Genomic DNA, 27,188 nt, shown 5'->3' with positions numbered 1-27,188 from the left:
CCCCCTCATCGGTTGTCACCTGACAACTGATCCCCAACACCAGGACAAAGCCCTCGCAGGGATGGGGACACCACACACCGCCCTCGGCCCCAGCTCCTGGCGTTTTATCTCCCAGCCTCGCGCTATAAACCAGCTCGTAAACCCAACAGCAGGCTCCCAGGGCTGAGGCGGGTGCATGGGGAACGCTGCTCCTGGGGCAGAAATAGCTGCAGCCAGGCAGGGGACACCCGGGGTCAGGTCAGCCCTGGGAAGCAAGCCGGGCGCAGGAACAGCGCAGCCCGGGGATGCTATTTTTAAGCAGGCGTCTCCATCCCGCTCACCCCAGAGCCAAGGATGTCACGGGGGGACATGGTGCCTGGGATGACAGGCAGCAGCAGCCCCAAACCCACATGAATTCCCCTGGGCAGCCCCAGTCTCTCAGCATCTTCAGCACGTGACCAGACCCCACACACAAACGGGGCGCCTGAGCAGCTCTAGGTCTCTCTGGGTATCCCTCTCCCCCCCCCCCCCCAAAAAGTGCATGCCAGGCCTGTCGCTCTCCCCAGAAGTTTTATTCTTTACACATGCTAAAAGATCACGTCCTGGGCGCAGTGCCGGCTGTCCGTGGGGCACTGACCCCCCCGCCAGCCAGCACAGGGATGAGGGGGACACCGACAAGAGCACGTGGGAGAGGGTGGTGCAAGGACAGGGGGCACCTACATGCCTGGGGAACCCCGGGTTTCCCATGCTGGGGGCTGCAAGCACACCTGCAGCAAGACCTGCAGCCCCCAACCCTGTCCTGCTATCCCTGACACCACCCTACTGCTTCCAGGACATCCCAGGGGATAGGAATGGGACAAGGTTTCAGGGGGGATTCCCCCCCCACCTTGTTCAGGGGATACCCAGACCCCTCCAAGCAGTGGCTGGGTCATTCCCCGCCTGAGTCCTGTCCATAGCAGCCCCCAGCACCAAACCACCAGCACCACCAAGGACAGAGACAGGGCTGCCCCCAAGAAAGGGCATTCCTCCGTCATTCTCTCCTACAAGGGCCACATCCACCCCCAGGGACACAGGGGACCCTCGGCAACTCAGCAGGGTCTGCCCTAGGGGCACCCATCTGACTCCACAGTCTCCCTGAAGCCCCCCCACCCATCTACCCCCTCCCCACTGGCTTCAGGGCATCCCCCCACCCCAGCAGGCAGGGCCCCAGCTCAGGGCTGGACAAGGGGTAAGGAAAGGCTAAGCTCCCCCAGCCTAGTGGGAACCCCCAGGCCCCAGCCCCACGGCTTTGCAGAGACAGCACCACACCATCAGCACAGCTCCCGGAGGACAGAGGTGACGCTGGGGAGGCAGGTGAAGCCAGGACAGGGCTGTGCCCCCAGCCGGAGACGTGCGACGTGCAGAGAACAGGAGCCCGATCAGGGCAGGGTGGCCTGGGGCCACTGGGAGCGCAGGACTGGAGATGCAGGTGCTGCTCAAGGCCCCGAGTCCTTTTTCCGTTTCTGGAAGCGGCGAAACTTGCCCTGGATAGCGAGCGCAGCCTTCTCTGTCTCAGGAGCGTTCAGGTCTATGTCGATCTCCTCTTCCTCCTCCACCTTCTTGGAGTTCCCGGCTTTGGCTACAGGGAGACCCAGCTGCCCTAGTTACAGCCTGCCTGTGTGAGGGGCACCCACCAGCCCCCCCAGCAACCCTGGGGGGCACTCTGCAAACCCCCTCTCCTCCAGCACCAGCCTGGGGCAAGGGCAGGACAGAGCAGTCTTATCCCCACATCCAGCTGGGGGACGTTATTCCCCACAGCAGGGACACACATCCCCACGGGGCTGGGAGCAGCTGCGAGTGCAGGGTCCCAGCCAGCCCCCGTGGTGCAAGGGAGGGCCACGCTCCCACAGGGCAGCGGGGCACAGCCTGGAGCCCTCCTTGCTCCGTCAGGTGAGCCCTGGGGGGTCGGAGCAGCACGGAGGGCTCTGCTGTGACAATGCGCCTTCGGGGGAACAGGGAGTCCCTTCACCTCGAAGCACCTGTGCACTAGGAAAGCAGCTCCTGCAGAGCACAGCCGGGGTTTCCTCATCCCACCGGTGCGGCACAGCCACTGAGGCGCCCAGCTGCCGTAGGGTGCTCCCGGGCCAGCCCCAAACAACGGGGCCACCGCGCACCCTCACCTTTCTCCTGCCCGCCGGGGGCCTCCGTGGAGGTCGATGACTCATTGGAGCTGAGCTGCAGAGAAGGAAAGCAGCGTTCAGTATGCGTGCCCCCCACCAGAGCCCAAGGAAGCAGGGTCTCGAATGTCACTACGGCTGGGTGGCAAAGCCTATATGGGACCACCCGACACGGGGACGCTCCCCGAGGGCGGCGAGGAGAGCGCAGGCAGCCCCGGGGCAGGCGACCCCGCTGCGCCCAGGACGGAGATCAGCCTCCTTTCCCGCTCGGGCCCCGCCACGGGACGCCGCATCGCTGCCGCAGCCGCCGGGTTCATCGCACGGCGGCGGGCGCGGGCCGGGAACGACGCTCTTTAACCCTCCTCCGCCAGCCCCTCGACGCCGCAGACGCGGGCGGCGGGAGCCGCAAGGAGCTGCCGGAGCGGGACGCCTCGGCGGCTCTGCAGCAGGCGGCCGGGCAGGGAGGCGGCTCAGCCGGGCCCCTCGCGGGGGCTCCGTCAGGGCTCGGCGCTCCCAGCGCATCCCCGACCCGCTGCGCTGCCGGGGACCGTCCTGCCAGGAGCCCGCCGGCCCCGGGGAGCGGCGGGGGCCCCCAAACCCCGCTGCTTCCTCCCAGGTTCCCCCCCCATCCCAGTTTGGGGACAAAAACGGGGGGGGGGTGGTTAAGGCAGGATTTTGTTCTCATCCCTCTGGGACTTTCCCCAGTTGCCGCGGCCCCGCGCCGGGGGTCCCCCCGTGCCCCCCAAAACCGGGGCTGCCCCCCAAAGCCCCCTCCCGGGGGTCGGGAGAGGCTGCCGGGGCCGACGAAGGGGCTCCCCGGTGCGGGCGCAGTCCCGGTCCTGCCTCCCGCCCCCTCCCCGTCACACCGGGGCACCGCGGAGGGCCGAGCCGGGAGCCCCCGGTCCGGTCCGGTCCCCGGCGGGGGGTTCGCGGAGCCCCCTCACCTCGCTCATGGCCGCCCCGCGCCGCCGCCCGATGTGCGGCCCCGCGCGCTCCGCGCCCGCTTTTATGGGGGGGGCGCCGCTGAGTGACGGCCGCGGGCAGCCAATGGGGGCGCGGGGCTTTCCCGCCGCCCCGCCTGCCGCGCGCCTGCCGCGCACGTGCCGCGGGAGCCCCTCCCCCCTCGCGCCCCTCCCCTCCCCCCCCCCGGTGCCTCGACGCCGCGCGGGGGCCCCGGCGTCCGGGGAGGCCCCGCGCGGGTGCCGGGGGCGGCGCGAGGGCCACCCACCCGCGGGTGCCCCTTGGCCCGGGCCGCGGCGCCGCCCCGCCGCCCGCCCCAGCCGCCGCCGCCAAGTTCAAGGTTCACATTCCAGCCGGGCTCCCCGGCGGATGCGGCGGCGGCGGCGGCGGAGCGGACGGGGCCGCGGGGCCCGGCAGCCCCCCGCGAGCCGCCGGCGGGTGAGCGCGGGGCGCGGCGGGCACCGGCCGCCCGTCGCAGGCGGCGTCGGGGCGCTCGCGGGCGGCCGGGAGCGGCGGCCGGGAGGCCGCGGCCTGGGGCGGCCGGGCCGGCGGCGAGGGGCGCGCGGGGGTCGGGAGCGGGGCGGTGGGGGGCGGCCGGGGGCGCGCCGGGGCCAGGCACCCGCGGGACGGGGCGACGCTGCCCGCCGGCCCTGGCATTGCGCAAGCGGGAGCCGCGGCACGGTTTGTATACGCATGCACACACACGCACGCGCGCAGCACAGTGTCTGCAATAACAGTCACGCGGGACAGTGCGCACACGCGCACCTGGTGTGAACGTCTGCAGTCGTGCACGCGCCTGGCATGCATGTCTGCAATAGCATGCTGGCAGCAACACGCACGTGCGGCACGGATGTCTGCAGTGGCACGCAAATAGACACGCGGTATCACCTGCAAGAAGACGCATGGCGGAACGCCTCTGCAAGAGCGCGCACGCATACGCGCGACACCCATCTGCAATAATGCGGCAAGCTTGCATCGTGCACACAGCACGTCTGCAATAACCCACGCAAACATGGCTCAGCACAGCTGTGACAGCACTCACGTACGTGGCACAGCACACATGTAGCAGTACTCATGAACGCACGCACATGGCACAACACATCTGCAGTAACATACCCACACCAAGCAGATCTGCAATGGCACATGCACACACGTGCACGCACACGTCCTCAGAAACACACACATGCACAGCCCAGCTGCAGTAACAGCACATGTGCAGAGGCACATGCACACACACAGCACATCTGCAAGCCCAGACGCACACGGGGCACACTGGCGATAGCACATGGACATACGAGCACACCAGCAATAGCAAACACGCGAACACGTAGCCCAGCACGTCAGCAGTAACGCACACGCAGCACATCTGCAAGCCCACTCGTGCAAATGGTGACCACTTGCCAGTGCTGGGAGGGGGAGCACACACACACGTGTTTGTGCGTGAGTGTGCATGAACACGTGTGCGTGCACATGCATGTGCATGCCCCTGTCTCGCAGGCTCTCTCCTCGCTGTGGGCCCCCCAGGGTCCGGGTGCCGTCAGCAGGAGGCGGAGCCCGGTGGCACCAGCCAGAGCGTGTCACCCCCGCAGCCTCGGCCATGTCCGTGTCCAGCCCCTCGGACCTGGAGAGCAGCCAGAGTGGCAGTCCCTGCACACAGGGCCGCCGGGCCACCGAGAGGGAGGACACGGAGCCCGATGAGGAGAAGATCTGTGCAGTGTGCGGAGACCGAGCCACCGGCTACCACTTCCATGTCATGACCTGCGAGGGCTGCAAAGGCTTCTTCAGGTGGGCGCTGCAGCCAGGCCATGGTATGGCGCGGGGTGGGACAGGGTGCCAGAGGATGGGATGGGATGAGATGGGATGGGAAGGGACAGGAAGAGACAGGATGGGATGGGAAGGGACAAGGTGGGACAAGATGGGATGTTACAGGACAAGACAGGAGGACAGGATGGGATGGGATCAGGCAACATGGAATGGGACAAGATGGGATGGGACAAGATGGGAGGGTCAGGGTGGAATGAGATGGGACAGGACAGGATGGGACAAGGTGAGACAAGGCGGGATGGGATAGGACAACATGGAATGCCACAACATGGAATGGGACAAGATGGGATGGGACAAGGTGAGACAAGATGGGATGGGATGGGATAGGACAACATGGAATGGGACAAGACAGGAGGGTCGGAGTGGAATGAGATGGGACAGGACAGGATGGTGTGGGACAGGACAAGATGGAACAGAACAAGACAGGGTGGGATGGGATGGGAGGATCAGGGGTGGCATGAGATGAAACAGGACAGGATAGGATGGGACAAGACAGGACGGGGTGCTCACAGCCCTGTGCTCGAACACCCCAGCTTCTCCAAGGCAGGCTAGTGACGGGGTTCTGGGGGGCAGGGGTTCCCCCCACCCCAGCAAATCCTGCCCCACGGCCACTGCAGGGTACTGGTGGGCCCAGGGTGGCCCTTCTGTCGGCACACAGAGCCATCCTGGGCCAGGCCGGAGGGCACGAAGGGCTTGTCTGCAGGGCTGCAGGCCTCGTGGCACAGCCCAAGGCTCTGCCCCGTGCCCACCCTGCTCCACGTCCCCATGTTCCCTGCATCCCTCCAGGCGGTCCATCAACAAGGGCATCCACTTCAGCTGCCCCTTCACCCGGAGCTGCCCCGTCACCAAGGCCAAGCGGAGGCAGTGCCAGGCCTGCCGCCTCCAAAAGTGCCTCGACGTGGGCATGAGGAAGGACAGTGAGTGCAACCAGCCCCAGTGGCCCTAGAAGACACGGGAGACAGCGGGGATGCCTGGGTGGGCTGGCAGGGAGGGCACAGGGGGGAGAGGGGATGGGGGGAGAAGGGACAGGGTCACCTGGCTGGGACGGATGGGGTGACCTGAGTGGAACAGATGGGAGGACACAGGGGACAACAGGGGGACCTTGGGGGGAAAGGGGGGACATGGGAGCAGAGAGGACAGGGAGGACCGATGTGGGATGTTGGGGGACATGGAGTAGAGGGGATGATGGGGTGACCTGGGTAGGACAAGGAGGGAAACGGGAGCAGAGAGGACAGTCCAGGTAGGATGGCAGGGGGAGACGTGGTGGCAGAAGGGATGGCGGGACCTGGGGAGAGGGGACAGCAAAGTGACAGGAGTAATAGATGACAACAGGGAGATGCAGGGAAGAGGGTGTGGGATTGACCCCACTGGGGAAGAGGGGACTACAGGGCACTCGTGGCTCTCAGCCTCCCTGAAGCCCCACATGGTGGTGGTGGCACCCCCACCCCTTCATGACTCAGCAGAGCCTCAGCAGTGTCCCCACCACGTGCCGTGACCACCGTCCGGCACTGAGAGCCACAATCCTCCTGCCTACCACACCACCACATCCCTGAGCTCCCAGGTGTCCTGCCCGCACCCACAGCACCGTGGGGCTGACCTGGCCCCCGGCGCTACAGTGATCATGTCGGAGGAGGCTCTGCGGACACGGCGAGCGCTGCGGCGCCAGCGGCGGCTGGCACGGGAGGCGCTGGGGCAGCCCGGGGGGCTCACAGCAGAGCAGCAGGAGCTCATCAGCATCCTCATCACGGCCCACAAGAGAAACTTCGACTCCAGCTTCTCCCAGTTTGTGCACTACCGGGTGAGTAGGACCCAAAGGGACCCGGTGGCTCCCACCCATAGGGTCCTGGCCCACCACTAACGCCCTGCTTCCCTCGCCAGCCCGCCGTGCGGCTCTGCGTCCACAGCCCGCAGCCCCGCAGCCCGCTGGAGCCCAGCGGCCTCTCCGTGTCGCCTCTGGCGGTAGCTTCCCCAGAGCCAGACTGCCTGGCCGAGGACGTGCTGCCCGACGTCTTCTCCATGCTGCCCCACTTCGCTGACCTCAGCACCTTCATGATCCAGCAGGTCATCAACTTCGCCAAGGAGATCCCGGCCTTCAGGTCAGTGCAGGCATGGCAGGGGCTTCCCTGGCCCCTCGTCCTGGCTCTGATATCTCCGTCTCTCCTGGTAGGAGCTTGCCCATCGATGACCAGATCTCCCTGCTCAAAGGTGCCACCTTGGACATCTGCCAGATCCAGTTCAACACGGTCTTCAACGAGGAGACCAACGCCTGGGAGTGCGGGCAGCACTGCTACACCATCCAAGATGGGGCCCTGGGTGAGCTGGCACAGGCACAGGGTAGCACCAGGGCAAGGATGAGGGGCAGCAGCTGCCTGGGGCTGCCCCACAGGGTCAGGGCAGCCAAGGACGGCATTGGCACCAGGTCCAGGGACTCCCCACGGGAAGGGAAAAGTGAGAGACATCCCTGCACAGCTCTGTCTCCTCTGCTGGGCAGCCAGCCCAGCTCCCTTGTCACCACCATTCTCTCCCCAGCTGGGTTTCAGCAGATCTACCTGGAGCCACTGCTCAAGTTCCACATCAGCCTGAAGAAGCTGCGGCTGCACGAGGCTGAGTACGTCCTGCTCCAGGCCATCCTCCTCTTCTCACCAAGTAGGGGCTACAGTGGGCACGGCTGGGACATCCCACCCGCCGTGGGTCCCTGGCTCATGGCTGCCCACCTGGTACTTGCAGACCACGCAGGCATCGCTCAGTGGGAGTTCATTGACCAGCTCCAGGAGAAGGTGGCCCTCACGCTCAAGAGCTACATTGACCACCAGCACCCCATGCCTGAGGGCAGGTATGCGCTGGGGATGGGGCAGAGTAGGTTCTTCCTCCTGGAGCCCCAGCAGTGCCCAGAGCAGGACCAAGGCACGACCAGGGCACCCCTCACTTTGCCCCTGGGGACTGGCATGCTTGGGGGGACACGGAGCTGACATCACAGACCTGCCCATGAGGCATCCCGACCCACCCTAGGTGGGATGGGAGCATGGCCCAGACTGGATCCAGGGGTGCCTGTGGGTGCAGACAGTGCCTAGCTGGGGTGGCACAGCCCAGCGCCAAGACCCCCTGCAGCTCAGCCCAGCCTTTCCAACAGGGGCAGCAGTGCCCTGTGCCCGGCTCTGCCTGTGCTGTGGGCACAGACAGGCCGAGCCAGGCGCCTTCCCCCCGCCAGGTTTCTCTATGCGAAGCTGCTGCTGCTGCTGACGGAGCTGCAGACGCTGAAGGTGGAGAACACGCGGCAGATCCTGCACATCCAGGACTTGTCCTCCATGACGCCGCTGCTCTCCGAGATCATCAGCTAGAGCCAACACTGCAAGCCTCTGCAGCAAAGCCCCAGGGCCTGCCTGCTGAGCCCTGGCCTTGCAGCGGGCTGGTGGCACTGGCCTTGTCCCACCCCATCGAGGTGGGCACCGGCACCACTTCTTGCTTAGCCCCAGCCAAGCCTGGCCCCTCAGGCTGCCGGCACTGGCCATGCCTCCGGGGCTGGCACCCACTGGTTACCAGGGCACTTTATAGGGTAGAGTAAAGCTCCTTTATTTTTCCAGACTCTGTGGGTACATTTGTGTGAGCACATCCCCAGCTCTGGGCACCTTAGGGCACTTCCAGCCCGTGCCACGTCCTCCGCCGCCCAGAGCGGCTCCTCATGTGGCTGGAGGGAAACTGAGGCCAGAGAGGCAGGAGCAGAAGGAAAGAGGGATGCTCGAGGAGAGCAGCACGGGCAAGAGTCAGGGACTGTGCGGGGCAGCAGGGGCTGAGGCCCTGCCTGCAGAAGATGGGAGCCCCCAGGGCTTGGGCAGTGAGTCCACCCGTTCCCCACAAAAAGCAGCCGCTCATCAGCCCCAAGGCTTTAATAGCTCACAAGTTGTCACACGCTGTCACACAGTGTCCCCCAGTGGCAAGGGACCAGCACCCCCTGCCCACAGCCCCCTCAGCCCCGGCAGCACAGTCAGTCCTGGGGCTGGGGTCAGTTGCCCCCGCGGGCAGTGGGCCCATGGGGCGAGAGTGGGGCCCCGGCCCGCACCCTCACGGCGCCAAGGCTCCCTGAGCAGGAAGGTGGCAGGAGTTGCCAGCCCGCGCGCGGGCGCTCGCTCTGCCCGGGCACCCCCTAGGCCCCGCCAGCCTTCTCAGCCCACGATGACACTGAAGCCACAGTGGAAACGGTTCTTCCAGTGGTTGAGGAAGGCACCCAGAGCCAGGGTGACGGGCAGGGGGGGTAATTTCTTCTCCAGCACCCCCCCCACACACCAGTTACTGTCCAGGAGCCCTGTATGGGAGGACAAGCATGAGCAACTGAAGGCACCCATGGGTGCTGGAGCACCTGGCCCAGCTCCTCGCTCACCTCTGAAGACCATGTTGGCCTGCGGCAGGTTGAGCTGGTAGCCAAAGGCGAAGGTGGTGTCCTGCAGCCGCGTGTTGGCCTCCAGCTCCACCCCGACCTGGACCTGATGGGGGGAAAAAGAAGCATGAGGCCCCACAGCAGCAACGTGAGCTGACGGCCACGTGCGCCCCACTCACCTGCTCGTTGGCTTTGTGGTAGTAGCTGGCGTGGGCGCCGCCATACCCGATGTTCAGTGTCGCCACCCACTTGAGAGCTGAAAAAAAGAGAAACCCAAAGGGTTGGGGGGGAGCTGGGACATCCCTGGTGACAGCAAGGCGGTCATCATGCTCAGGAGACGGGATACAGCTAAGGGCAGAGATAGCGGTCCCATGCCAGACCCCTATGGGGCTCTCCCCGCGGCTCCTTCAAGTGTGGGGTGCCCCAGCTCCCCCTATGTCTCCCCGAGTACCTGTGTACTTCCCTGCCAGTGTGACGATGGCTCCCTCCTCGCCGGGCCGCCGGTGATAAACCATCTCTCCACCCAGCACCAGGCGGGAGGTCACGCTCTGCAGGAAGTGGGCCACCATGATCACTGCGGGGAAAGCGAAGCCCTCAGCATCCAGGACACACTCTGCACCGCAGGGCTCAGCCCAGGCTGCAGCCCGCGAACCCAGGCTGAGTCAGAGCCCGGGACCAGGGCGCCCCACTCACCGGATTCACTGAGGAGGTCGGGGTTGCCCAGTGTCAGGGTGGCTGTGCAGTCATCCCCCCGGTACTCGCCGTCGAACTGCCACGTCACGAACTTGGACAAATGGGTCTGGAAGGGGATCGGCACCGCAACGGGGTCCTGCTCCAGCTCGGCCTGGAGCCAGGCAGTGCCCACGGAGGGGGACAGACAGGGATGCCAGCCCCGTGGTGGGCTGGGAGGTCCCTCTCGGCACTGGGCTCACCACGACTGACCGGCATCACCTCCAGGCAGGCTGGACTGATGGGGACACCCTGACACCCAGCACAGGCCCCCCACCCCGGGGATCCTCCTCCCCGGCCCCACCTGGAAGACAGCTTTGGTTCGGATCCGCTCTGCCACGAGGTGCAGCACCTGGGCGTTGAGGCTGCCGCAGTTATCCATGTCCCCGACCAGCGTGGGGAAGGCCTGGGGGACGGGGCACACTGAGACACAGCAGCAGAGGGGACGCGGAGCCCGTCTGCCCTGCTGCGGGCACCCCTGCCCCCCCCCACGCCAGGGACACCCAGCCAGGACCCCACAGTAGGGCCAGCAGCCCCCCTGCTTGAGCCAAGGACCACAATCCCCTTGCCCTGAGGCTGGGGATAAACCCCCACCCCAGCCTAGTAGCACCCCCAGCTCACCCAAACCCGTCCCATTCAGAGCCTTGCAGCCCTCTCAAGGCCACCCAGTGTCCCCAGGCCACCCAAACCACGTCCTCAAGGCGATTCCACAGTCAGGAATACTGCACAAGAGGGATAAAACCCCAATAGCACCAAGCCCTGAGCTTCCTCCCGCGTGGCTGGCGACCCCCCCAGCCCAGGAGCCAGGGCCCCAACCCCAACTTCTTGGCCAGGACGGGGCCTGGGAGCCGCGGTGCCCCCCACCCCCTCCTCACCTCGGTGGGGCTGAGCTGCCGGTCGCCCACGTAGGTGGCGTTGAAGTGGTAGTTGGAAGGGCCGAGGGTGCTCATGTGGACGGTGTGGGTCACCTGCGGGGACAGCGGGTCAGCGGGGGCCACAGCGCCGGCACCGCCCCCCTCCCAGGGGCCCTGTCCCCGCGGGGGCCACCGACCTGGAAGTGGCTGCTCAGCGCTTTGTTGACGATCAGCTTCACCCCCTCCATCTGCTGGGGGAAAACCTCTGCGGGGAGAGCGGGGTCAGCGCCGGGGACACCATCCAGACACCAGGCCCCCCCCGCCAGACCCCCCCGGTGCTGCCCCCCCCCCCCGGGCCACCTCGGGGCCAGGAGCCCCCGGCCCAGCCCCCCCGCTGCTGCCACCCCGGCCACCGCGTCCCCTCCCCAGCCACCCCGCCCGCCCGGGGCCCTGCTGCCCGCCGTTGGCGCCACGGGCCCCGCCGCCCACCTTTGCACTGCCGGTGCAGCTCGTCGAAGCTCCCGGGGTTACCGAGCGGCTCCCCCCGGCGCGGCGCCCGGCGAGCGGCGGGGCCCAGCGCGTTGCCCATGGCCGCGGCCCCGGCGCGGCGGCTCAGCAGGCGGCGGCCAGCGGCGGCCCCCGGCCGGGCATGGCGGCCCCGGCGGCCCCGGCGGCGCGGCCCTACCCCCGCTCGCTCCCCCTGATCTTGATGGGCGCCGCCATCTTGGGCGCGGGCGCCGCCGCCGCCGCACCCGGAAGCGACTTCTCGGGGTCGCTCCCGCCCTGAGGGCGCCGCCGCCATCTTGGGAGCGGGCGGCGCTCGCCGCCCATTGGCTGGAGCGGGGAGCGCTCAAAGCCCATTGGCTGAGGCGGGGCCTGTGGGCACCCCGGGCCCTGGCCGCTCTCGCCTTCGTTCCGCGAGCGCCGCGGCCCCGACCCGCGGCCCGGCCCGGGCCTGGCAGCCGGCCCTGCTCCCTCCCTGCCTGGCCCCGGGTGGCCTGCGTGGGCCGAGCCTCTGCGCAGCCCCACGTCCCTCCCCGTGTCCCCTGGCCGTGGTCCATGTCCCTTCCCTGCGTTCCCAACCCCTTGTCCCTTCCCCGTCCCCTGGCTCTGTCCCATGTCCCCTCACCACGTCCCTGGCCGTCGCCTACCTCCTCCCTCCTCCCTGGGTGCCCCCGTGTCCCCTGGCCGCGCTGCCGGCACCAGGCTTTCCTAAGGGGCCCCGCGGGTGCGGGGGGCCCGGGGGGGCCGGGTCTTTGCCCCCGGTGCCGCGCGGGGCGGCGGCCGTCGCCTGCCCCCCCTCCACTGACTCACGCTGTCACGTTGGCGGCCGAGGGTCAGCGATAAGGCGGGCGCCGACCTTGGTCCCGTGGCGAGGGGCAGCCCCGGCCCCTGCGCCGGGGACCCCCGCTGTGGGGCAGGCGGGGGGTGCTGCCGGGGGCCCGCGTGCCGGGGGGCGACCACGGGCTGCAGGGCAACGACGGGCTGGGGGCAACAACGTGCCGTGAGGCTACAACGTGCTGCAGGGCTACAGCGTGCCCAGGGTGCCAAGGCGCCACTCGCCGAGCCACCCCACACCGAGGGGTCCCGGACGCGGAGGCCGGTCCCACGGGTGCCGTGGCCCCGGGGTCCCCCCCCAGCAAGGGGCCACCGTGGTGGCTAATTGTCCGTGTCCCCGTCCCCCCCCCGTTAACAGCCCTGTTTATCTGCTGGCTTCGGGCAAGCGTCACCGCACCCGCACCCCCCCGCCCCGGTGCGGGGCCGCCCCACGGCGGGGCCCCATCCCCAGCAGCGACCCTTAGCCCCACGGTGTTTACCTGGGAGTGGGGGGCCCGCGGCTGGCCGGCACGTTTGCCTCGGGGGCGGGAGCGGCGTGGGGGATATAAACGCCCGCGGCCCCCGGGGCAGCACCCGAGGGCCCCGCAGCCCACAGAGCCCTGCCCAGGTGAGGGGGCAGCTGGCGCCCAGGCCCTGGGGCAGCCATGGGGCAGGATGGGGCAGGGCCAGGGCAAGATGGAGCAGGAGGGGACACGGGGCTGCGGGGCAGTAATGGGACAGGGAAGGAGCAGGATGGGGACATGGGGGCTGTGGGGCAGGGCTGGGGCTGGGATGGGGCAGGAGGGGGACAGCAGGGCCTTGGGGCAGGGCTGGGGCAGCATGGCGATGGCGGTGCCGTGGGGCAGGAGGGGACAGACGTGGGGGTGCTGTGGGGGGGGAAGGGACAGACATGGGGGTGCTGTGGGGCAGGTTGCGGCAGACCTGGGGGCGCTGTGGGGCGGGAGGGGACAGACATGGGGGATGCTGTGGGGCAGGTTGAGGAAGACCTGGGGGTGCTGTGGGCAGGAGGCGGCAGACATGCGGGATGCTGTGGGGCAGGAGGGGGGAGACTGGGGGGCGGTGTGGGGCAGGAGGGGGCAGACCTGGGGGCCATGTGGGACAGGTTGGGGCAGACCTGGGGGTGCCGTGGGGTGGGAGGGGGCAGACCTGGGGGCACGGTGGGGCAGGTTGGGGCAGAGCTGGAGGCAATGTGGGGCAGGTTGCGGCAGACCTGGGGGATGCTGTGGGGCAGGAGGGGGCAGACCTGGGGGCCGTGTGGGGCAGGTTGGGGCAGACCTGGGGGCAATGTGGGGCAGGAGGGGGCAGACCTGGGGGCAATGTGGGACAGGTTGCGGCAGACCTGGGGGCGCCGTGGGGCAGGAGGGGGCAGACCTGGGGGCGCTTTGGGGCAGGTTGCGGCAGACCTGGGGGCACTGTGGGGCAGGTTGCGGCAGACCTGGGGGCACCGTGGGGCAGGAGGGGGCAGACCTGGGGGCGGTGTGGGGCAGGTCGGGGCAGACCTGGGGGCACCGTGGGGCAGGAGGGGGCAGACCTGGGGGCGCCGTGGGGCAGGTCGGGGCAGACCTGGGGGCGCCGTGGGGCAGGAGGGGGCAGACCTGGGGGCAATGTGGGGCAGGTTCTGGCAGACCTGGGGGCACCGTGGGGCAGGAGGGGGCAGACCTGCGGGCGGTGTGGGGCAGGTCGGGGCAGACCTGGGGGCACCGTGGGGCAGGAGGGGGCAGACCTGGGGGCGGTGTGGGGCAGGTCGGGGCAGACCTGGGGGCGCAGTGCCCCCGGGCCCCACAGCACCCCAGGGGCCGGGTCGTGATGCCCAGCTCCGCCGCCCAGCGCCCGCCCGCAGCCCCGCGCGCGATGAAGGTGCCGGCGGCGGTGCTGGCCCTGGCGCTGGCCCTGGCGCTGGGCCCCTGGGGGCTGGAGGGCGCCGCGGTGAGGCGGGAGGCTGAGCCCCCCAGCCCGGCCCCGGCCCCGGCCCTCAGCAAGACGGAGCTGGAGGCACAGATGGAATCGGCCTTCGAGGCGCTGGGCCTGCACCTGGAGACGCTCTCCGACTACTTCACCCAGGAGCTGCCCGACCAGCTCCAGGCCAAGGACATGAAGCAGCAGGCCAAGTGCGCGGGGCGGCCCGGGGCTGGTGGGCGGCGGGGCCCCGGCCGGCCGCCCGCCCTGACGCCCGCTGCTCTCGCCCAGGGTCTACCTGGAGCGCGCCAGGCAGCAGTTTTCGCCCCTGGCCCAGGAGCTGCACAGCCGCGTCTTCAACTTCTTCTCCCAGCTGCTGGACACCGGCAAGCGGGTGGTGCAGCCGTCCTGAGCGGGCTGCCCACCCGCCCGCCCCGCGCCCCAATAAAGCCCTTGAGCCGCCCGCGGTGTCGCTCGTGCTGCCGGGCCTGGAGGGGGCTGCGGGGAGCCGTCGTCGCCGCCGCCGCCGCGCGCGCCCCTTCCCTGCCGCACCAGCACGGGGGCGGAGGTGGCATGGGGGAAGGGGGACAGGGCGCTGCTGGAGCCATGTGGGGTGAGCAGGGCCCAGAGTCGGGGCAGTAGGGAGGAACCGGCCCCGGGCTGGGCTGGCCCTAGGGACCCCACCCGTGGGAACGACGTTATGGGCACCGCTGAGACCCGATGGACTCAGCACAGCCAACACTAAAGATGGCGGCACTCGGAACACCGCCCTCCGCGTCGCGGTCTGTTAAGAGTCCCCCCCCCCGGTGCCCGTAGTAAAGATGGCGGTGATGCGCACACCGCCCCCTAGCGTCGCGGTTCGTCCGCCCCCCCCCCCCCCCCCCGCCTGTAGTAAAGATGGCGGCGCTGGGACCAGCCCCACCCCGCAACGTCACTGCTGGTCGCGGTCCTCCTGCCCCTAAGAAAGATGGCGGCCTCAGGCCTAGTTTCTTCCAGAGCGTCCCCTCTGGTCAGCGGCCTTTTGCCCCTAGCAAAGATGGCGGCGCGCCGCTGCAAACCGAGCCCCGCGAAGCCCTTTCCGGGCTGCCCCGCCCGCGGCAAAGATGGCGGACGAGGCGACGCGGAAGGTGGTGGCGGCGCTGCCGCTGCTGCGGACGGCGGCGGGCCCGCGGGAGCGGGAGCTGTGGGTGCAGCGGCTGAAGGAGGAGTACCAGGCGCTCATCAAGGTAGGCCCCGCCGGCGCCGCCCGGGCTGCCGGGGCCCCGCCGCGACGGTGGCCGAGGAGGGTCCGGCCGAGGCGCGCCGCGCCGCCCGCAGCGCCCCCGGGGCCGCCCGGGGCCTCCTCCCCACAGCGGCGCCCCGGGTTGCCCTGCGTCCCAGCGTCACCCCGGGGCGCCCCAGCAGGGAGGCCCTGGCACCCCCCCAGTTCCCGCTCCCACCAGCTCTAGCCTCCCCCAGTTGCTCTGGTTCCTCCCAGTTGCCCCCTCCCAGCTGCCCCATCTCCCCCGGTCGCCGGGTCCCCCCGGTTCCGCCAGCCCCGTTGTGGGGCTGCCCCGCAGGACGGGGTCTCCGGCTGGGCCGAGCGTCGGGCTGAGGCGGGCCGGGGTCACCCCGTTCCCGCTCACCGCCCGCCGCCTCCCCAGTACGTGGAGAACAACAAGAACGCCGACAACGACTGGTTCCGCCTGGAGTCCAACACGGAGGGCACGCGGTGGGTGAGCGGCACGGGCGCGCGGCCCCGCGGGCTGCCGGGGCCCCGGGCCGGAGCCGGCAGCATGGCTGGGGGGATCCTTGAGCCCACCTGCCCCGCGGCGCTCGGCGCCGTTCGGCCTGGCTAAAACCCTCCTGCACCTGCCTCTTCCCCTGGTGCTGGGAGCGAAGCACCAGGACGTTGGCTCCCCGCCAGCCGTGGGCTGCCCGTGGCGCAGGGCTGCTCCGTGCGTCCCTGGCAGAGGCGGGATGGGACCCAGGTGTCCCGGCCCCGCGGCCGGGGGTGGCCACCCCGACCCCCTCTCTCTTGCAGGTGGTTCGGGAAATGCTGGTACATCCATGACCTGCTCAAGTACGAGTTCGCCATCGAGTTTGACGTGAGTGTCTCGGAGTGGGTGACGTGTCAGGACCCCCGGGGCTCTGCCCTGCTCCCCGCCGCACCCCGGGGCTCCTCCAGCCACGTCCGCGGCAGCCAAACCCGCCTGCGCCCGGCATCGTGGGGCAGAGGGGAGGGGATGGCTAAAGCTCTGCTACCTCCAGGCACGGGTGCAGGGACGGCTTTAGGGTGTCCCGTGGGTGCTGATCCCCACAGCGCTGCTCACTGTGTCCCCGTTGACAGATTCCCGTGACGTACCCGGGCACTGCCCCCGAAATCGCCATTCCGGAGCTGGACGGGAAGACGGCCAAGATGTACAGGTCGGGCGGCTGGGCGGACGTGGGGGCTGCCAGCGAGGGTGGCCGGGGCGCGTGGGGCACCGTCCCCGGCCGTGACCGTGCCACGGGCTGCACTTCACCGGCCGGGGGGTGCTTCCACCACCCCAAAACGGGGCCAGCGCCAGGCTCTTGCTGGCGTTTGGGGAGGTCTCTGGCTCCCCACGAAGGGGAGCTCACAGGTCTGTCTCCCCGCAGAGGAGGGAAGATCTGCCTCACTGAGCACTTCCGGCCTCTGTGGGCCCGGAACGTGCCCAAATTCGGCTTGGCCCATCTCATGGCGCTGGGGGTGAGTGTGGGCGAGAGCCGGGGCAGCGCGCGGGGGTGTCGCCGTGGGGCCGCTCACGGCGTCTGCTCCCGTCCCGCAGCTCGGGCCCTGGCTGGCCGTGGAGATCCCTGACCTCATCGCCAAGGGCCTGGTCCAGCACAAGGAGAAGTGACCGGAGCAGAGCCCGGCCCGAGGCGGCGGCGGGAGCCGGGCCCTCCCTGAGGGCGACTCCCGGATCCCTCCGTCCCTGCTCCCTTTCTCCTCTTCCCCAATAAACGCTGCCGCAGCGCACCCTGCCGTCGTCGGCTGCTCTCTGGGGCCGCGCGGCCGTCGTGCCGGGGCTCCCGCCAACCCCGGGCGGCCGAGGGCTGTGGGGCGCGAGTGCGGCCCCTCGCCGGCGGCCGACCCTGCGGGGAGCAGTTTCGGGGCATCCGTGAGGCGTTTCTAGGCCCCGTTCCCCCTGCCTGGCTCCGCTGCTCGCCCTCACCAGGGCATCGAGTCCGCCGTTAGCCCTCGGTGCGCTGCTCCCTCCCGGCGTGGGGCTGCAGTGGGGCTCGGGGCCCCCCAGCCGCAGCCGCCCGGCGCGACCCTGCAATAACGCTGCCCCGAGGGGACGCTGTCCCTTTAAGGGCGCCGAGAAAGGGACGCCGCTCCGTCTCCATAGCGACGCAGAGGCGTCAGCGGTGGGGCGGAGCGGGGCCGGCGGCGCATGCGCAGGGCGGCGCGTGAAGCCGCCGGGGGCCGGGCAGCGGGAGGGAGGCTCAAAGATGGCGGCGGGTGCTGCGGGAGTTGTTGCCATGGCGTCCTGCAGGAGGTAGGGCCGGGCGGGGGGCGGGGGGCCGCGACCCCCGCGGGGGCGTGGGGGAGCGGGGGGAGGGCGATGGGGGGGAGGGGGCGATGGCGGAAGGCCCCGGGGGCTGATCCCCCCCGGGCAGGGGCCAGCGCCGGTGGGACGGGGGGGGGGACAGGGCCCGGCCGGGGGGACGTGTCCCGGGGGGCTGAGGCCAGGCCGGCGGGGGGACGTGACCCAGGTGGGGACAGGGGGTGGGGGACGTGTCCCAGGTGGGGACAGGGGGTGTGGGACAGGGCCAGGCCGGGGGGGGGGACGTGTTCCAGGTGGGACACGGTGTGGGGACAGGGCGAGGCCAGGCGGGGGATGTGTCCCAGGTGGGACAGGGGGTGGGGACAGGGCCAGGCCGGCGGGGGGACGTGTCCCAGGTGGGACAGGGGGTGTGGGACATGGGGTGTGGGAGAGGGCCAGGCCGGGCAGGGGACGTGTCCCAGGTGGGACATGGGGTGGGGACAGGGCCAGGCCGGCGGGGGGACGTGTCCCAGGTGGGACAGGGGGTGTGGGACATGGGGTGTGGGAGAGGGCCAGGCCGGGCAGGGGACGTGTCCCAGGTGGGACATGGGGTGTGGAACAGGGCCAGGCCAGGTGGGGGACGTGTCCCAGGAGGGACAGGGGGTGTGGGAGAGGGCCAGGCCAGGCAGGGGACGTGTCCCAGGTGGGATACGGGGTGTGGGAGAGGGCCAGGCCGGGGGAGGGGGGACGTGTCCCAGGAGGGACAGGGGGTGTGGGACAGGGCCAGGCCGGGGGGGGACGTGACCCAGGTGGGACAGGGGGTGTGGGACAGGGCGAGGCCGGCGGGGGGACGTGACCCAGGTGGGACACGGGGTGGGGGACAGGGCGAGGCTGGGGGGACGTGTCCCAGGTGGGATACGGGGTGTGGGACAGGGCCACGCCAGGGGGACGTGTCCCGGGGGGCTGGGGCCAGGCCGGCGGGGGGATGTGACCCAGGTGGGGACAGGGGGTGGGGAACGTGTCCCAGGTGGGGACAGGGGGTGTGGGACAGGGCCAGGCCGGGGGGGGGGACGTGTTCCAGGTGGGACACGGTGTGGGGACAGGGCGAGGCCAGGCGGGGGATGTGTCCCAGGTGGGACAGGGGGTGGGGACAGGGCGAGGCCGGCAGGGGGACGTGACCCAGGTGGGACAGGGGGTGTGGGACAGGGCCAGGTCGGCGGGGGGATGTGTCCCAGGTGGGACAGGGGGTGTGGGAGAGGGCCAGGCCAGGCAGGGGACGTGTCCCAGGTGGGATACGGGGTGTGGGAGAGGGCCAGGCCGGGGGAGGGGGGACGTGTCCCAGGAGGGACAGGGGGTGTGGGACAGGGCCAGGCCGGGGGGGGACGTGACCCAGGTGGGACAGGGGGTGTGGGACAGGGCGAGGCCGGCGGGGGGACGTGACCCAGGTGGGACACGGGGTGGGGGACAGGGCGAGGCTGGGGGGACGTGTCCCAGGTGGGATACGGGGTGTGGGACAGGGCCACGCCAGGGGGACGTGTCCCGGGGGGCTGGGGCCAGGCCGGCGGGGGGATGTGACCCAGGTGGGGACAGGGGGTGGGGAACGTGTCCCAGGTGGGGACAGGGGGTGTGGGACAGGGCCAGGCCGGGGGGGGGGACGTGTTCCAGGTGGGACACGGTGTGGGGACAGGGCGAGGCCAGGCGGGGGATGTGTCCCAGGTGGGACAGGGGGTGGGGACAGGGCGAGGCCGGCAGGGGGACGTGACCCAGGTGGGACAGGGGGTGTGGGACAGGGCCAGGTCGGCGGGGGGATGTGTCCCAGGTGGGACAGGGGGTGTGGGACAGGGGGTGTGGGAGAGGGCCAGGCCGGGCAGGGGACGTGTCCCAGGTGGGACATGGGGTGTGGGACAGGGCCAGGCCAGGTGGGGGACGTGTCCCAGGAGGGACAGGGGGTGTGGGAGAGGGCCAGGCCGGGGGAGGGGGGACGTGTCCCAGGTGGGACAGGGGGTGCGGGACAGGGCCAGGCCGGGCGGAGGGGGGACGTGTCCCAGGTGGGACAGGGGGTGTGAGACAGGGTGAGGCCGGGCAGGGGACGTGTCCCAGGTGGGACAGGGGGTGTGGGAGAGGGCCAGGCCGGGCAGGGGGGACGTGTCCCAGGTGGGACATGGGGTGTGGGGCAGGGCCAGGCCGGGGGGGGGACGTGTCCCAGGTGGGATACGGGGTGGGGACAGGGCCAGGCCAGGCAGGGGACGTGTCCCAGGTGGGACACGGGGTGTGGGACAGGGTGAGGCCAGGCAGGGGACCTGTCCCGGGTGGGACAGGGGGTGTGGGAGAGGGCCAGGCCGGGCAGGGGACGTGTCCCAGGTGGGATACGGGGTGTGGGAGAGGGCCAGGCCGGGCGGGGGGGACGTGTCCCAGGTGGGATACGGGGTGTGGGAGAGGGCCAGGCCGGGCGGGGGGGACGTGTCCCAGGTGGGACAGGGGGTGTGGGAGAGGGCCAGGCCGGGCGGGGGGGACGTGTCCCGGGTGGGACAGGGGGTGCGGGACAGGGCCAGGCCGGGCGGGGGGGGGACGTGTCCCAGGTGGGACAGGGGGTGTGAGACAGGGTGAGGCCGGGCAGGGGACGTGTCCCAGGTGGGACAGGGGGTGTGGGAGAGGGCCAGGCCGGGCAGGGGGGACGTGTCCCAGGTGGGACATGGGGTGTGGGGCAGGGCCAGGCCGGGGGGGGGACGTGTCCCAGGTGGGACATGGGGTGTGGGAGAGGGCCAGGCCGGGCAGAGGGACGTGTCCTGGATGGGACATGGCAGAGGTAACAGAGGCATGCAGGGCCAGGGATGGGTCCTGGCTGGGACACAGGCTGGGGGACAAGGCCAGGCACGGCAGGGGTCGTATCTGGTGTGGGACGTGGGTGTGTGACAGAGCCAGGCTGGGTAAGGGACATGTCCCAGGCAGGACGCAGGGTGAGGGACAGGGCCAGGCTGAGCAGCGGGTGGGTTCTGGAGGTCTTTGCCATTGGCAGGTGGTGGCACCTCGGAGCCCCTCGCCGAGCGGTGCTGGGGAGATGGCCGTGCCACTTTGCCTGCTGGCTCCGAGCTCCATATCGGTAGAGCCCCGAACGGGCGGGTGGGAGGAACCTACCTGCGGGCTATGCCGAATGGCTCTGTGACTCACCTTGACGGCTCGGGAAGCTCACGGCAGAGCTGTCACCTCCACTCGGCGCCAGGGTAGATGGCAGCCCGCATCAGCCTCTGCGTGCCTGGTGGCACCCGAGGGCTGTTGGATGAGGGGATGGGGGATTCCCTCTGTACTCCTTCTCCCGGGCCCTTCCAGGCCAAATGCTGGGGCTCAGAGACACAGTCGAGCTCATGTCCTAGGGTGTCCCCGAGGCCATGCTGTCCCCTCGTCCCTTCCTGGCTGCCAGTGGTTTGGGAGGAACCCGCACCTGGACCACTTCTTGTTGTGCCACAGGGCCCTTGCTGACAGGACTCTCCGGCCCATCGGTTGCCTCGGAGGGGTGTGAGCCAGGAGCTGGCGGGGAAGAGACGCTCGCGGCGTGAGAGAGGTAGGTGTCTACCCTGGAACCTCCAGTGCTGGTTCTTCCTATCCATCTCTGCGCCACTGGCTCTAGCTGTGGCATGTTTCTTGCCAGGGTTCTCCGCTCCATTGTCTCCACGATGCCTCAAGCCTCTGAGCACCGTGTCAGCCGGGCCAGAGACCAAGCGGTCGTCACATCCCAGCCCAAGGCTGCCTCCAAGCTGCCCAACGGACACCGAGCCTTGAGCCAGGAGCGCCATGCCGCTGCCTTGGCCTCCTCCACCATCTCCAACGGGCTCTCTCCAGCCCCCAAGCTTCGCCTCCTGCCACCTCGGCCCGGCCCGCTCGATGACCGGGGGAAGAAGCTGGAGCTCGAGCGGGGCCGGGCCTCGAAACGCGGTGAGGTGCTCCGCAGCTCGGCATCCCGCCGAGGGCCCGTGAAGGCGGACCACGCGGTGCGGGTGCCCAGCTCTCCGCAGGTGGGCGCCATGTGCGGCAGCGCCTCCTTCTCCCTGCCCTCGGGGGCGTCACTGGTGGGGCGCGAGGCAGAGCGCCGCAGGAGCAACCTGGCCCGCTCCAAATCCATCAGCATCGGGGACCTGAGCCAGAGTGGCGGCCGGGCCGAGGACGTGACAGCAGTGCTGAGCCGCCTGGTGCTGAGGGACTGCAGCCACCAGCTAAGCGTGGGCTCACTCGCTCTCAAGAGAAGCTCCTCGCTCCGAAGGGTCAACGTGGCTCCAGGGCTGGACGGGAAGCCTGTGGCCCCGCTGCTCTCTGTCCGGCCTGAGGGTTGCCCGAGGACTCATGCCCCTGACCCCCAGTACACCCACACCCAGGACGTCTCAGCACCCAGCAGCCCACCCCTGAGCAGAGCCCCAGCACCCGGCAGGCCTGAGGAGAAAGCATCAGCTGTAAGAGCCTTCAGGATATATCCTGGACGTGGTGGGGTGTGCTCTGGCCTCGTTTCACCTGTTTTTGGGGCATGGGATAGTGGCTTCATTCCCATCTCTTGCCGCATGGCACTGGGGCAAGGCAGAGGTGTCTTGTTGCCTCTCCCCAAGCCCTTCTTCTTTGTGACACCCCCCATCTCGAAAGGGTTGACACCCCTCAGCTCCGGGAGTCCTGAGAGATGCCACCCCAGCATGGTGACACGAAGCTGGGCACCCGTGGGAGCGTTTCTTCAACTGTCCTTTGCCCCCCGGGGCAGCTGGGCCCTGTCCTCTGCTCGCCCTGGGCCACATGAGGATTAGGTGCCCTGAAATCCTGGGGCTGGGCCTGCCGCGGGGTGGGACGGTCAGCTGGCCCTGTCCCCATGGAGCAGATCTGCCAGCCGGAGCAGAGGTGGCCGCTCCATGAGTCCTGCTAAGGGGTGGCCCTGTGTGGTGCTGGCTGTGCAGGGCTGAGCGGTGGCCTGTCCCTTTGCAGCAGCTCTCCCAGGACCGCCCTCGCTCGTGAGCATGGCGCAGGGCATGGGCGGTTGTATTTTCCTTTGCTCCGCCATTCTCCAAGCACCCGCTGTCCCCGAGGTGGCTCTCCCTCTAATTAATCCTACTGAGATGAGCCTTGAGCAAGGCCCAGAATAGCCAGGGGAAATCGGATCAGCTAATGAGCTGTGGCTTAGAGAGGCAGAGGGAGGGCCCCAGTGGTCCCAGTGCGGCAGTCCCATCCCGGTGCTCGGGCTGCCCCGCTCCTCCGCACGCCGGAGCCGTGCTGGAGCCATGCCGGGGCTGCAGGGAGCCACACTAGTGGAGCTGCCGCGGAAGCTGCACCGGACCCTGGCTACAAAGCGGGAGCTGCAAGGCAAAGGGGCTGATATCTCTGAGTCGGTGGTGCACACGGCGGTCATGGGGCTGCTGCTCATGACCAGCGAGGTAAAGCTGCGCTCCTCCACCTGCATGCCCGCCAGGGCTTGCCTGGCACCCGGCCTTGGCAGCAGCGGGTCGTGGCTGGATGAGGTGGCCTGGCACGTCGTGGTGGGGAGGGATCACTGTGCAGCCGGGAAGGTGTTGGCTTTGAGGTGATGAGGGGCAAGGAGCGAGTCTATCCGTCTGTCCGCCCATGTGTAGGAAGCAGGAGGGTTGGCTGGGGCGGATTGCCCATGGAGGCGGTAGGTCTGGCTCTTGTGTGCTGGGACGGATGGGCTGGCATGGTGCTGTGCCCTCTGGGAGCCCTCGGGGTGACCAATACGTTGTGCTCACTTCTGTCCCTCTGTGTTCTCACAGACCCATCACACCCTCCTTCTGGGCTCTGGCCACATCGGACTCAGGAACCTGGGCAACACGGTAAGTGCCCATGGCCCCCTCACCTCACATCCCCCACATCCTGTGTCCCTGCGCTGGCGTCCCCGTGTCCACAGCAAGTGACGGGCTCTCGCGTCCCCTCTGTGCCAGCAAGAGTAAATGGGAACAGGGTGGGTGCTCAGCCCCATCCTGTGCAGCACAGCTGCTCCCTTCCTAGTTCTTATATAAGTCCCCTGGGGTTCCCAGTTAAGGTAGGTGCTCACGTGGTTCCCGCAAGCCTGGGAGCTCTCCCTGGTCTTGGGCCCGGAGTGGTCGTAACCAAGCGCTTCCCTCCCCTCTGCAGCACCCTATGGGGCTGCCATGTCTGCCGGGCTTAACCCTTCCGTCTGCAGGGCCTCTGCAGGACAGCGTGAGCCCTAGGGCCTTGGGGAGACCTGCGTGTGGCGGCCGTGGGTGCAAGGGGACAGGGCCAAAGGGGGACACTGAGACCTGGTGGCTTGTTGCAGCCACACCAGCTGCCCGGGAAGGCCGTGGGTGGTGCGAGTGTGCCCTTGGTGCTCTCTCCGCAGTGCTTCATGAACGCCGTGCTGCAGTGCTTGAGCAGCACCAAGCCGTTGCGAGACTACTGCCTGCGCAAGGAGTTTCACCAGGAGCAGCCTGGTGTCCCCCGGGCCCAGCAGGAGCTCACCGAAGGTAGGGAGCCAGGTGCTGCACCCAGCCGGGTGCCCTGCAGCCAGGAGGCCTCTTTCTAGTCCTGGCGGGAGCTAATCCTCCCCCGTGACCTGTTATATAAATGCCCTGCCGTGCCCGGCCTCCTGGGCCCGCTCTTACATAAACCCAGAGCTCACTAGCCTCGAGCAGCACCATGTCGAGCCCAGCCAGGAGCCCTTCCCACCTGCCCTGGGTGACCACAGCAGGAGGGCCTTGTCCCTGCTGCGAGGAGGGTGCCCAGCTTCATGCCCTACATCTCCTGCTTCCCTCTCGGGATGGGGGCCAGATGAGACCGACCCCAGCAAAGGGGTGAAACCGTGCTAATGCCTGAGCTCGGCCCCTCTCCCCACAGCCTTCGCGGACGTCATCACTGCCCTGTGGCACCCGGACTCCACAGAGCCTGTGAACCCTGGGCGCTTCAAGGCCATCTTTCAGAAATACGTCCCATCCTTCACAGGCTACAGGTAAGGTCTGACCCTGCTGCTGTCCTGGCTGTTCTGGGGAGAGGGATGCATCACCTGGGACATTCATCCCTCCTCCCTGGGCATAGCGGTGTGGTGAATGCTGGGAGGGGACACCAGGGCCTAGCAGAGCCATAAGGAGATGGACATCAAGCTCTGTGCCCTCCAGGAGGGCTCATGCCATTGTGGGGCATATGCTTGGCTGGGGATGGCCGTGTTCAGGGTGTGGGGTGAACCCTGGTGCTGGTGGAGGATGAGGGCACCCACGGGTGCTGATGGGCACGTGCCATCTGCAGCCAGCAGGATGCGCAGGAGTTCCTCAAGTTCTTCATGGACCGGCTGCACGTGGAGATCAACCGGAAGGGCCGCAAGACACCCAGCATCCTCGCAGATACCAAGCGGCCCTCTGTGCTGGAGGACTCGGAGCTGCTGAGGTGAGGAGGCGTGTCCCCAGCAGGTCCACGCTCCACACCATGGCAGGGAGGCCAGGGACAGAGAGGGATGCTGCCAAGGGCATGTGGGAGCTGTTGTGGGAGGGATCCGCAGCAGCCCGTCCCTGGAGCCTGTTTAGGGGCTCGATGGATGGATCCCCAGCCATCCCCTGCCTTGGGCTTGCACCCGGCCGAGCCAGGGTAGAGCTACCTGCTCTCCAAGCTCCTGCCTGGCCCCATTTCCTGTGTCGCCCAGACGAACCCTTTGCCTTTCCCTGTAGCGATGACGAACGCGCCAACCAGATGTGGAAGCGATACCTGGAGAGGGAGGACAGCAAAATCGTGGGTGAGCAAGGCTCTGTGCTGGCCTGGGAAAGGGTGATGCAAGTCTGGCACCCAAAGGCAGCCGGTGGGCCCCTCTGGGTGCCCTCCCAGGTGGCACTGCTCTGCCTGGCCTCACGCCTGCCTTTCTCCTCCCAGATCTTTTCGTGGGACAGCTGAAGAGCTGCCTCAAGTGTCAGGCCTGTGGCTACCGCTCCACCACCTTTGAAGTGTTTTGTGATCTCTCCCTGCCCATCCCAAAGGTAGGGATGGAGGAGAGAGCAGGGTGGCCTTCCCCCGTGCCTTCCCTGGCCACCGCACTGTCCCCGTGCTCCTTGCGCGCATCTGTGGCTGAGCCCTGTCCCTGTCCCCTCTGCAGAAAGGCTTTGCTGGCGGGAAGGTCTCTCTCCACGACTGCTTCAGCCTTTTCACCAAGGAGGAGGAGCTGGACTCGGAAAATGCCCCGGTAAGAGGCCAATGCTTGGGCCTGGGCAGGGCAGGCTGCGAGGGCAGGGCCGGGGCTGGCCATGGGGCTGCTCGTGCTGCCTCGGCCGCTCTCACCAGCACGCTGTCTCGAGCAGGTCTGCGACAAGTGCCGGCAGAGGACTCGGAGCACGAAAAAACTCACCATCCAGCGCTTCCCCCGCATCCTGGTGCTTCGTATCCTTGCTGGCAGGGCCGGGGGGTGGGAGGCGCCTGTTTGCACCAGGCTCTGCCCGTGGGCTCTCGACCCATGTGGGACCCCCCAGAGCATCGCTGCTGGGGCTCAGGAGCTCCATTCCCCCGGTGCCACCAGGCCAATGGGCAGGGGACGCATTTGGAGAGTGGAGGCAGGGAGAGCACATCATCACCGCGGCCTGGCACGGTCCCTGAGTCACAGGCTACCAGGAGCCAGGGTGACACTGCCCTTGCCTGTCCCTCCATGGGGAGGTGGCACATGGCTCCACAGTGACACGGAGAGCCTGGCCCCACGCTGTCCTGCCACTCTGGGCTCTACTCCAGCCCTTCCCGGTCCAGCGCTTCCCTTAACCTCGGGCCGCCCAGACCTGAACAGGTTCTCCACCACCCGCTATTCCATCAAGAAATGCTCCGTTTTCGTGGACTTCCCCCTGCAGCAGCTCAACCTGAGGGAATTCGCTAGCGAGAAGGCAGGTAAGGCAGTGCCAGGACTGCCAGGGCCCGCACAGAGCGGGAACAGGGCGTGGATGAGGCCGGGCTCCCTCACTGGCGCTCCCGGGGTTTGGGAAGGTGCTGGGTGAGGGGTGGCCACGCGGCGCTGAGCTCTGCCTCCCTCCCACACAGGCAGCCCTGTGTACAGCCTGTACGCGCTGTGCAACCACTCGGGCAGTGTGCACTACGGGCACTACACCGCCTTCTGCAGGGACCAGGCTGGCTGGCGGGTCTACAACGATTCCCGGTAGGTGCCAGCTCGCGGGGGCTCGGCGGCCCGGTGCTGCGGCACCGAGCGGCTGACGCCCGCCGTCCCTGCAGCGTGTCGCCCATCAGCGAGAACCAGGTGCCGTCCAGCGAGGGCTACGTCCTCTTCTATGAGCTCGACGATCCCCACTGGAAGAAGCAGTGAAGCGGCGGAGCTGGTGTCTTGCCACAACCCTCTTACCTCAGCCGGGGAGGCAGCGGCCGGGGCCGTGGGGGGCGCAGCCGGCGCGGGGCAGGGGCCGGGCCCCCCGTGCCAGGCGCAGCCCCCCGCCGCGGCCAGGCCTGCTGCCGGCTCCCTGGCGCGGGGCTTTGTACATAGGATGAGCGTGTAAATACCCTGGAGCTGCCCCAGGCAGGGGCTTTTGTGAATAAATTTACTAAAAAAAGCCCAAATTTGGGGGGAGACGGGGTGAGGGATGGTCCCGGGGGGCTGGTGGGTGCCAGCCCTGCTGCGGGG

At 68.9% G+C, this 27,188-nt stretch overlaps 5 protein-coding genes across 12 annotated transcripts; 4 read left to right on the top strand and 1 right to left on the bottom strand.

Annotated features, from left to right (window-relative positions):
- Positions 1 to 3,429: 3,429 nt before the first annotated feature.
- NR1I3 (nuclear receptor subfamily 1 group I member 3) lies at positions 3,430 to 8,501 on the top strand. 4 transcript variants are annotated; one of them, XM_068922568.1, is made up of 8 exons: positions 3,430 to 3,533; positions 4,593 to 4,880; positions 5,706 to 5,836; positions 6,536 to 6,717; positions 6,798 to 7,015; positions 7,087 to 7,232; positions 7,449 to 7,752; positions 8,128 to 8,501. In XM_068922568.1, the coding sequence occupies exons 2-8, from the start codon at positions 4,693 to 4,695 to the stop codon at positions 8,255 to 8,257; spliced, it is 1,299 nt and encodes a 432-aa protein (XP_068778669.1). In that variant the 5' UTR covers positions 3,430 to 3,533; positions 4,593 to 4,692; the 3' UTR covers positions 8,258 to 8,501. The 4 variants fall into 4 exon arrangements, with proteins under 4 accessions (XP_068778669.1, XP_068778670.1, XP_068778667.1 ...); XM_068922569.1 differs by having other exon boundaries at positions 3,449 to 3,533; positions 4,685 to 4,880; XM_068922567.1 differs by lacking the exon at positions 3,430 to 3,533 and having other exon boundaries at positions 4,407 to 4,880; positions 7,449 to 7,565; positions 7,647 to 7,752.
- Positions 8,502 to 8,788: 287 nt separating this feature from the next.
- TOMM40L (translocase of outer mitochondrial membrane 40 like) lies at positions 8,789 to 12,170 on the bottom strand. Of its 4 annotated transcripts, none has more exons than XM_068922572.1 (9): positions 12,026 to 12,170; positions 11,072 to 11,139; positions 10,896 to 10,988; positions 10,325 to 10,426; positions 9,985 to 10,090; positions 9,743 to 9,865; positions 9,471 to 9,547; positions 9,295 to 9,397; positions 8,789 to 9,219 (listed from the first exon to the last, which is right to left on the bottom strand). In XM_068922572.1, exons 2-9 carry the CDS (start codon positions 11,120 to 11,122, stop codon positions 9,080 to 9,082), a joined length of 795 nt encoding a protein of 264 aa, XP_068778673.1. In that variant the 5' UTR covers positions 11,123 to 11,139; positions 12,026 to 12,170; the 3' UTR covers positions 8,789 to 9,079. The 4 variants fall into 4 exon arrangements, with proteins under 4 accessions (XP_068778673.1, XP_068778674.1, XP_068778671.1 ...); XM_068922573.1 differs by lacking the exon at positions 12,026 to 12,170 and adding an exon at positions 11,364 to 11,517 and having other exon boundaries at positions 9,985 to 10,135; XM_068922570.1 differs by lacking the exon at positions 12,026 to 12,170 and adding an exon at positions 11,364 to 11,511.
- Positions 12,171 to 12,665: 495 nt separating this feature from the next.
- LOC138062964 (apolipoprotein A-II-like) lies at positions 12,666 to 14,570 on the top strand. Its single transcript, XM_068922564.1, has 3 exons — positions 12,666 to 12,819; positions 14,040 to 14,320; positions 14,400 to 14,570. The coding sequence occupies exons 2-3, from the start codon at positions 14,064 to 14,066 to the stop codon at positions 14,518 to 14,520; spliced, it is 378 nt and encodes a 125-aa protein (XP_068778665.1). The 5' UTR covers positions 12,666 to 12,819; positions 14,040 to 14,063; the 3' UTR covers positions 14,521 to 14,570.
- A 572-nt stretch (positions 14,571 to 15,142) lies between these two features.
- Positions 15,143 to 17,088, top strand: UFC1 (ubiquitin-fold modifier conjugating enzyme 1). The gene is made up of 6 exons (XM_068922563.1): positions 15,143 to 15,334; positions 15,752 to 15,819; positions 16,132 to 16,195; positions 16,438 to 16,514; positions 16,728 to 16,818; positions 16,898 to 17,088. Exons 1-6 carry the CDS (start codon positions 15,212 to 15,214, stop codon positions 16,967 to 16,969), a joined length of 495 nt encoding a protein of 164 aa, XP_068778664.1. The 5' UTR covers positions 15,143 to 15,211; the 3' UTR covers positions 16,970 to 17,088.
- Positions 17,089 to 17,540: 452 nt separating this feature from the next.
- USP21 (ubiquitin specific peptidase 21) lies at positions 17,541 to 26,995 on the top strand. 2 transcript variants are annotated; one of them, XM_068922561.1, is made up of 14 exons: positions 17,541 to 17,611; positions 21,065 to 21,158; positions 21,246 to 22,041; positions 23,353 to 23,412; positions 23,940 to 24,063; positions 24,434 to 24,545; positions 24,839 to 24,976; positions 25,255 to 25,319; positions 25,454 to 25,557; positions 25,674 to 25,760; positions 25,876 to 25,954; positions 26,339 to 26,446; positions 26,597 to 26,711; positions 26,786 to 26,995. In XM_068922561.1, exons 3-14 carry the CDS (start codon positions 21,271 to 21,273, stop codon positions 26,874 to 26,876), a joined length of 1,854 nt encoding a protein of 617 aa, XP_068778662.1. In that variant the 5' UTR covers positions 17,541 to 17,611; positions 21,065 to 21,158; positions 21,246 to 21,270; the 3' UTR covers positions 26,877 to 26,995. The 2 variants fall into 2 exon arrangements, with proteins under 2 accessions (XP_068778662.1, XP_068778663.1); XM_068922562.1 differs by lacking the exon at positions 17,541 to 17,611 and having other exon boundaries at positions 21,018 to 21,158.
- Positions 26,996 to 27,188: the final 193 nt, after the last annotated feature.

This window comes from Struthio camelus, chromosome 30 (assembly GCF_040807025.1).
Source record: "Struthio camelus isolate bStrCam1 chromosome 30, bStrCam1.hap1, whole genome shotgun sequence".
Classification (NCBI taxonomy): Eukaryota; Metazoa; Chordata; class Aves; order Struthioniformes; family Struthionidae; genus Struthio; species Struthio camelus.
This window is presented reverse-complemented; position numbering and strand designations above follow the sequence as displayed.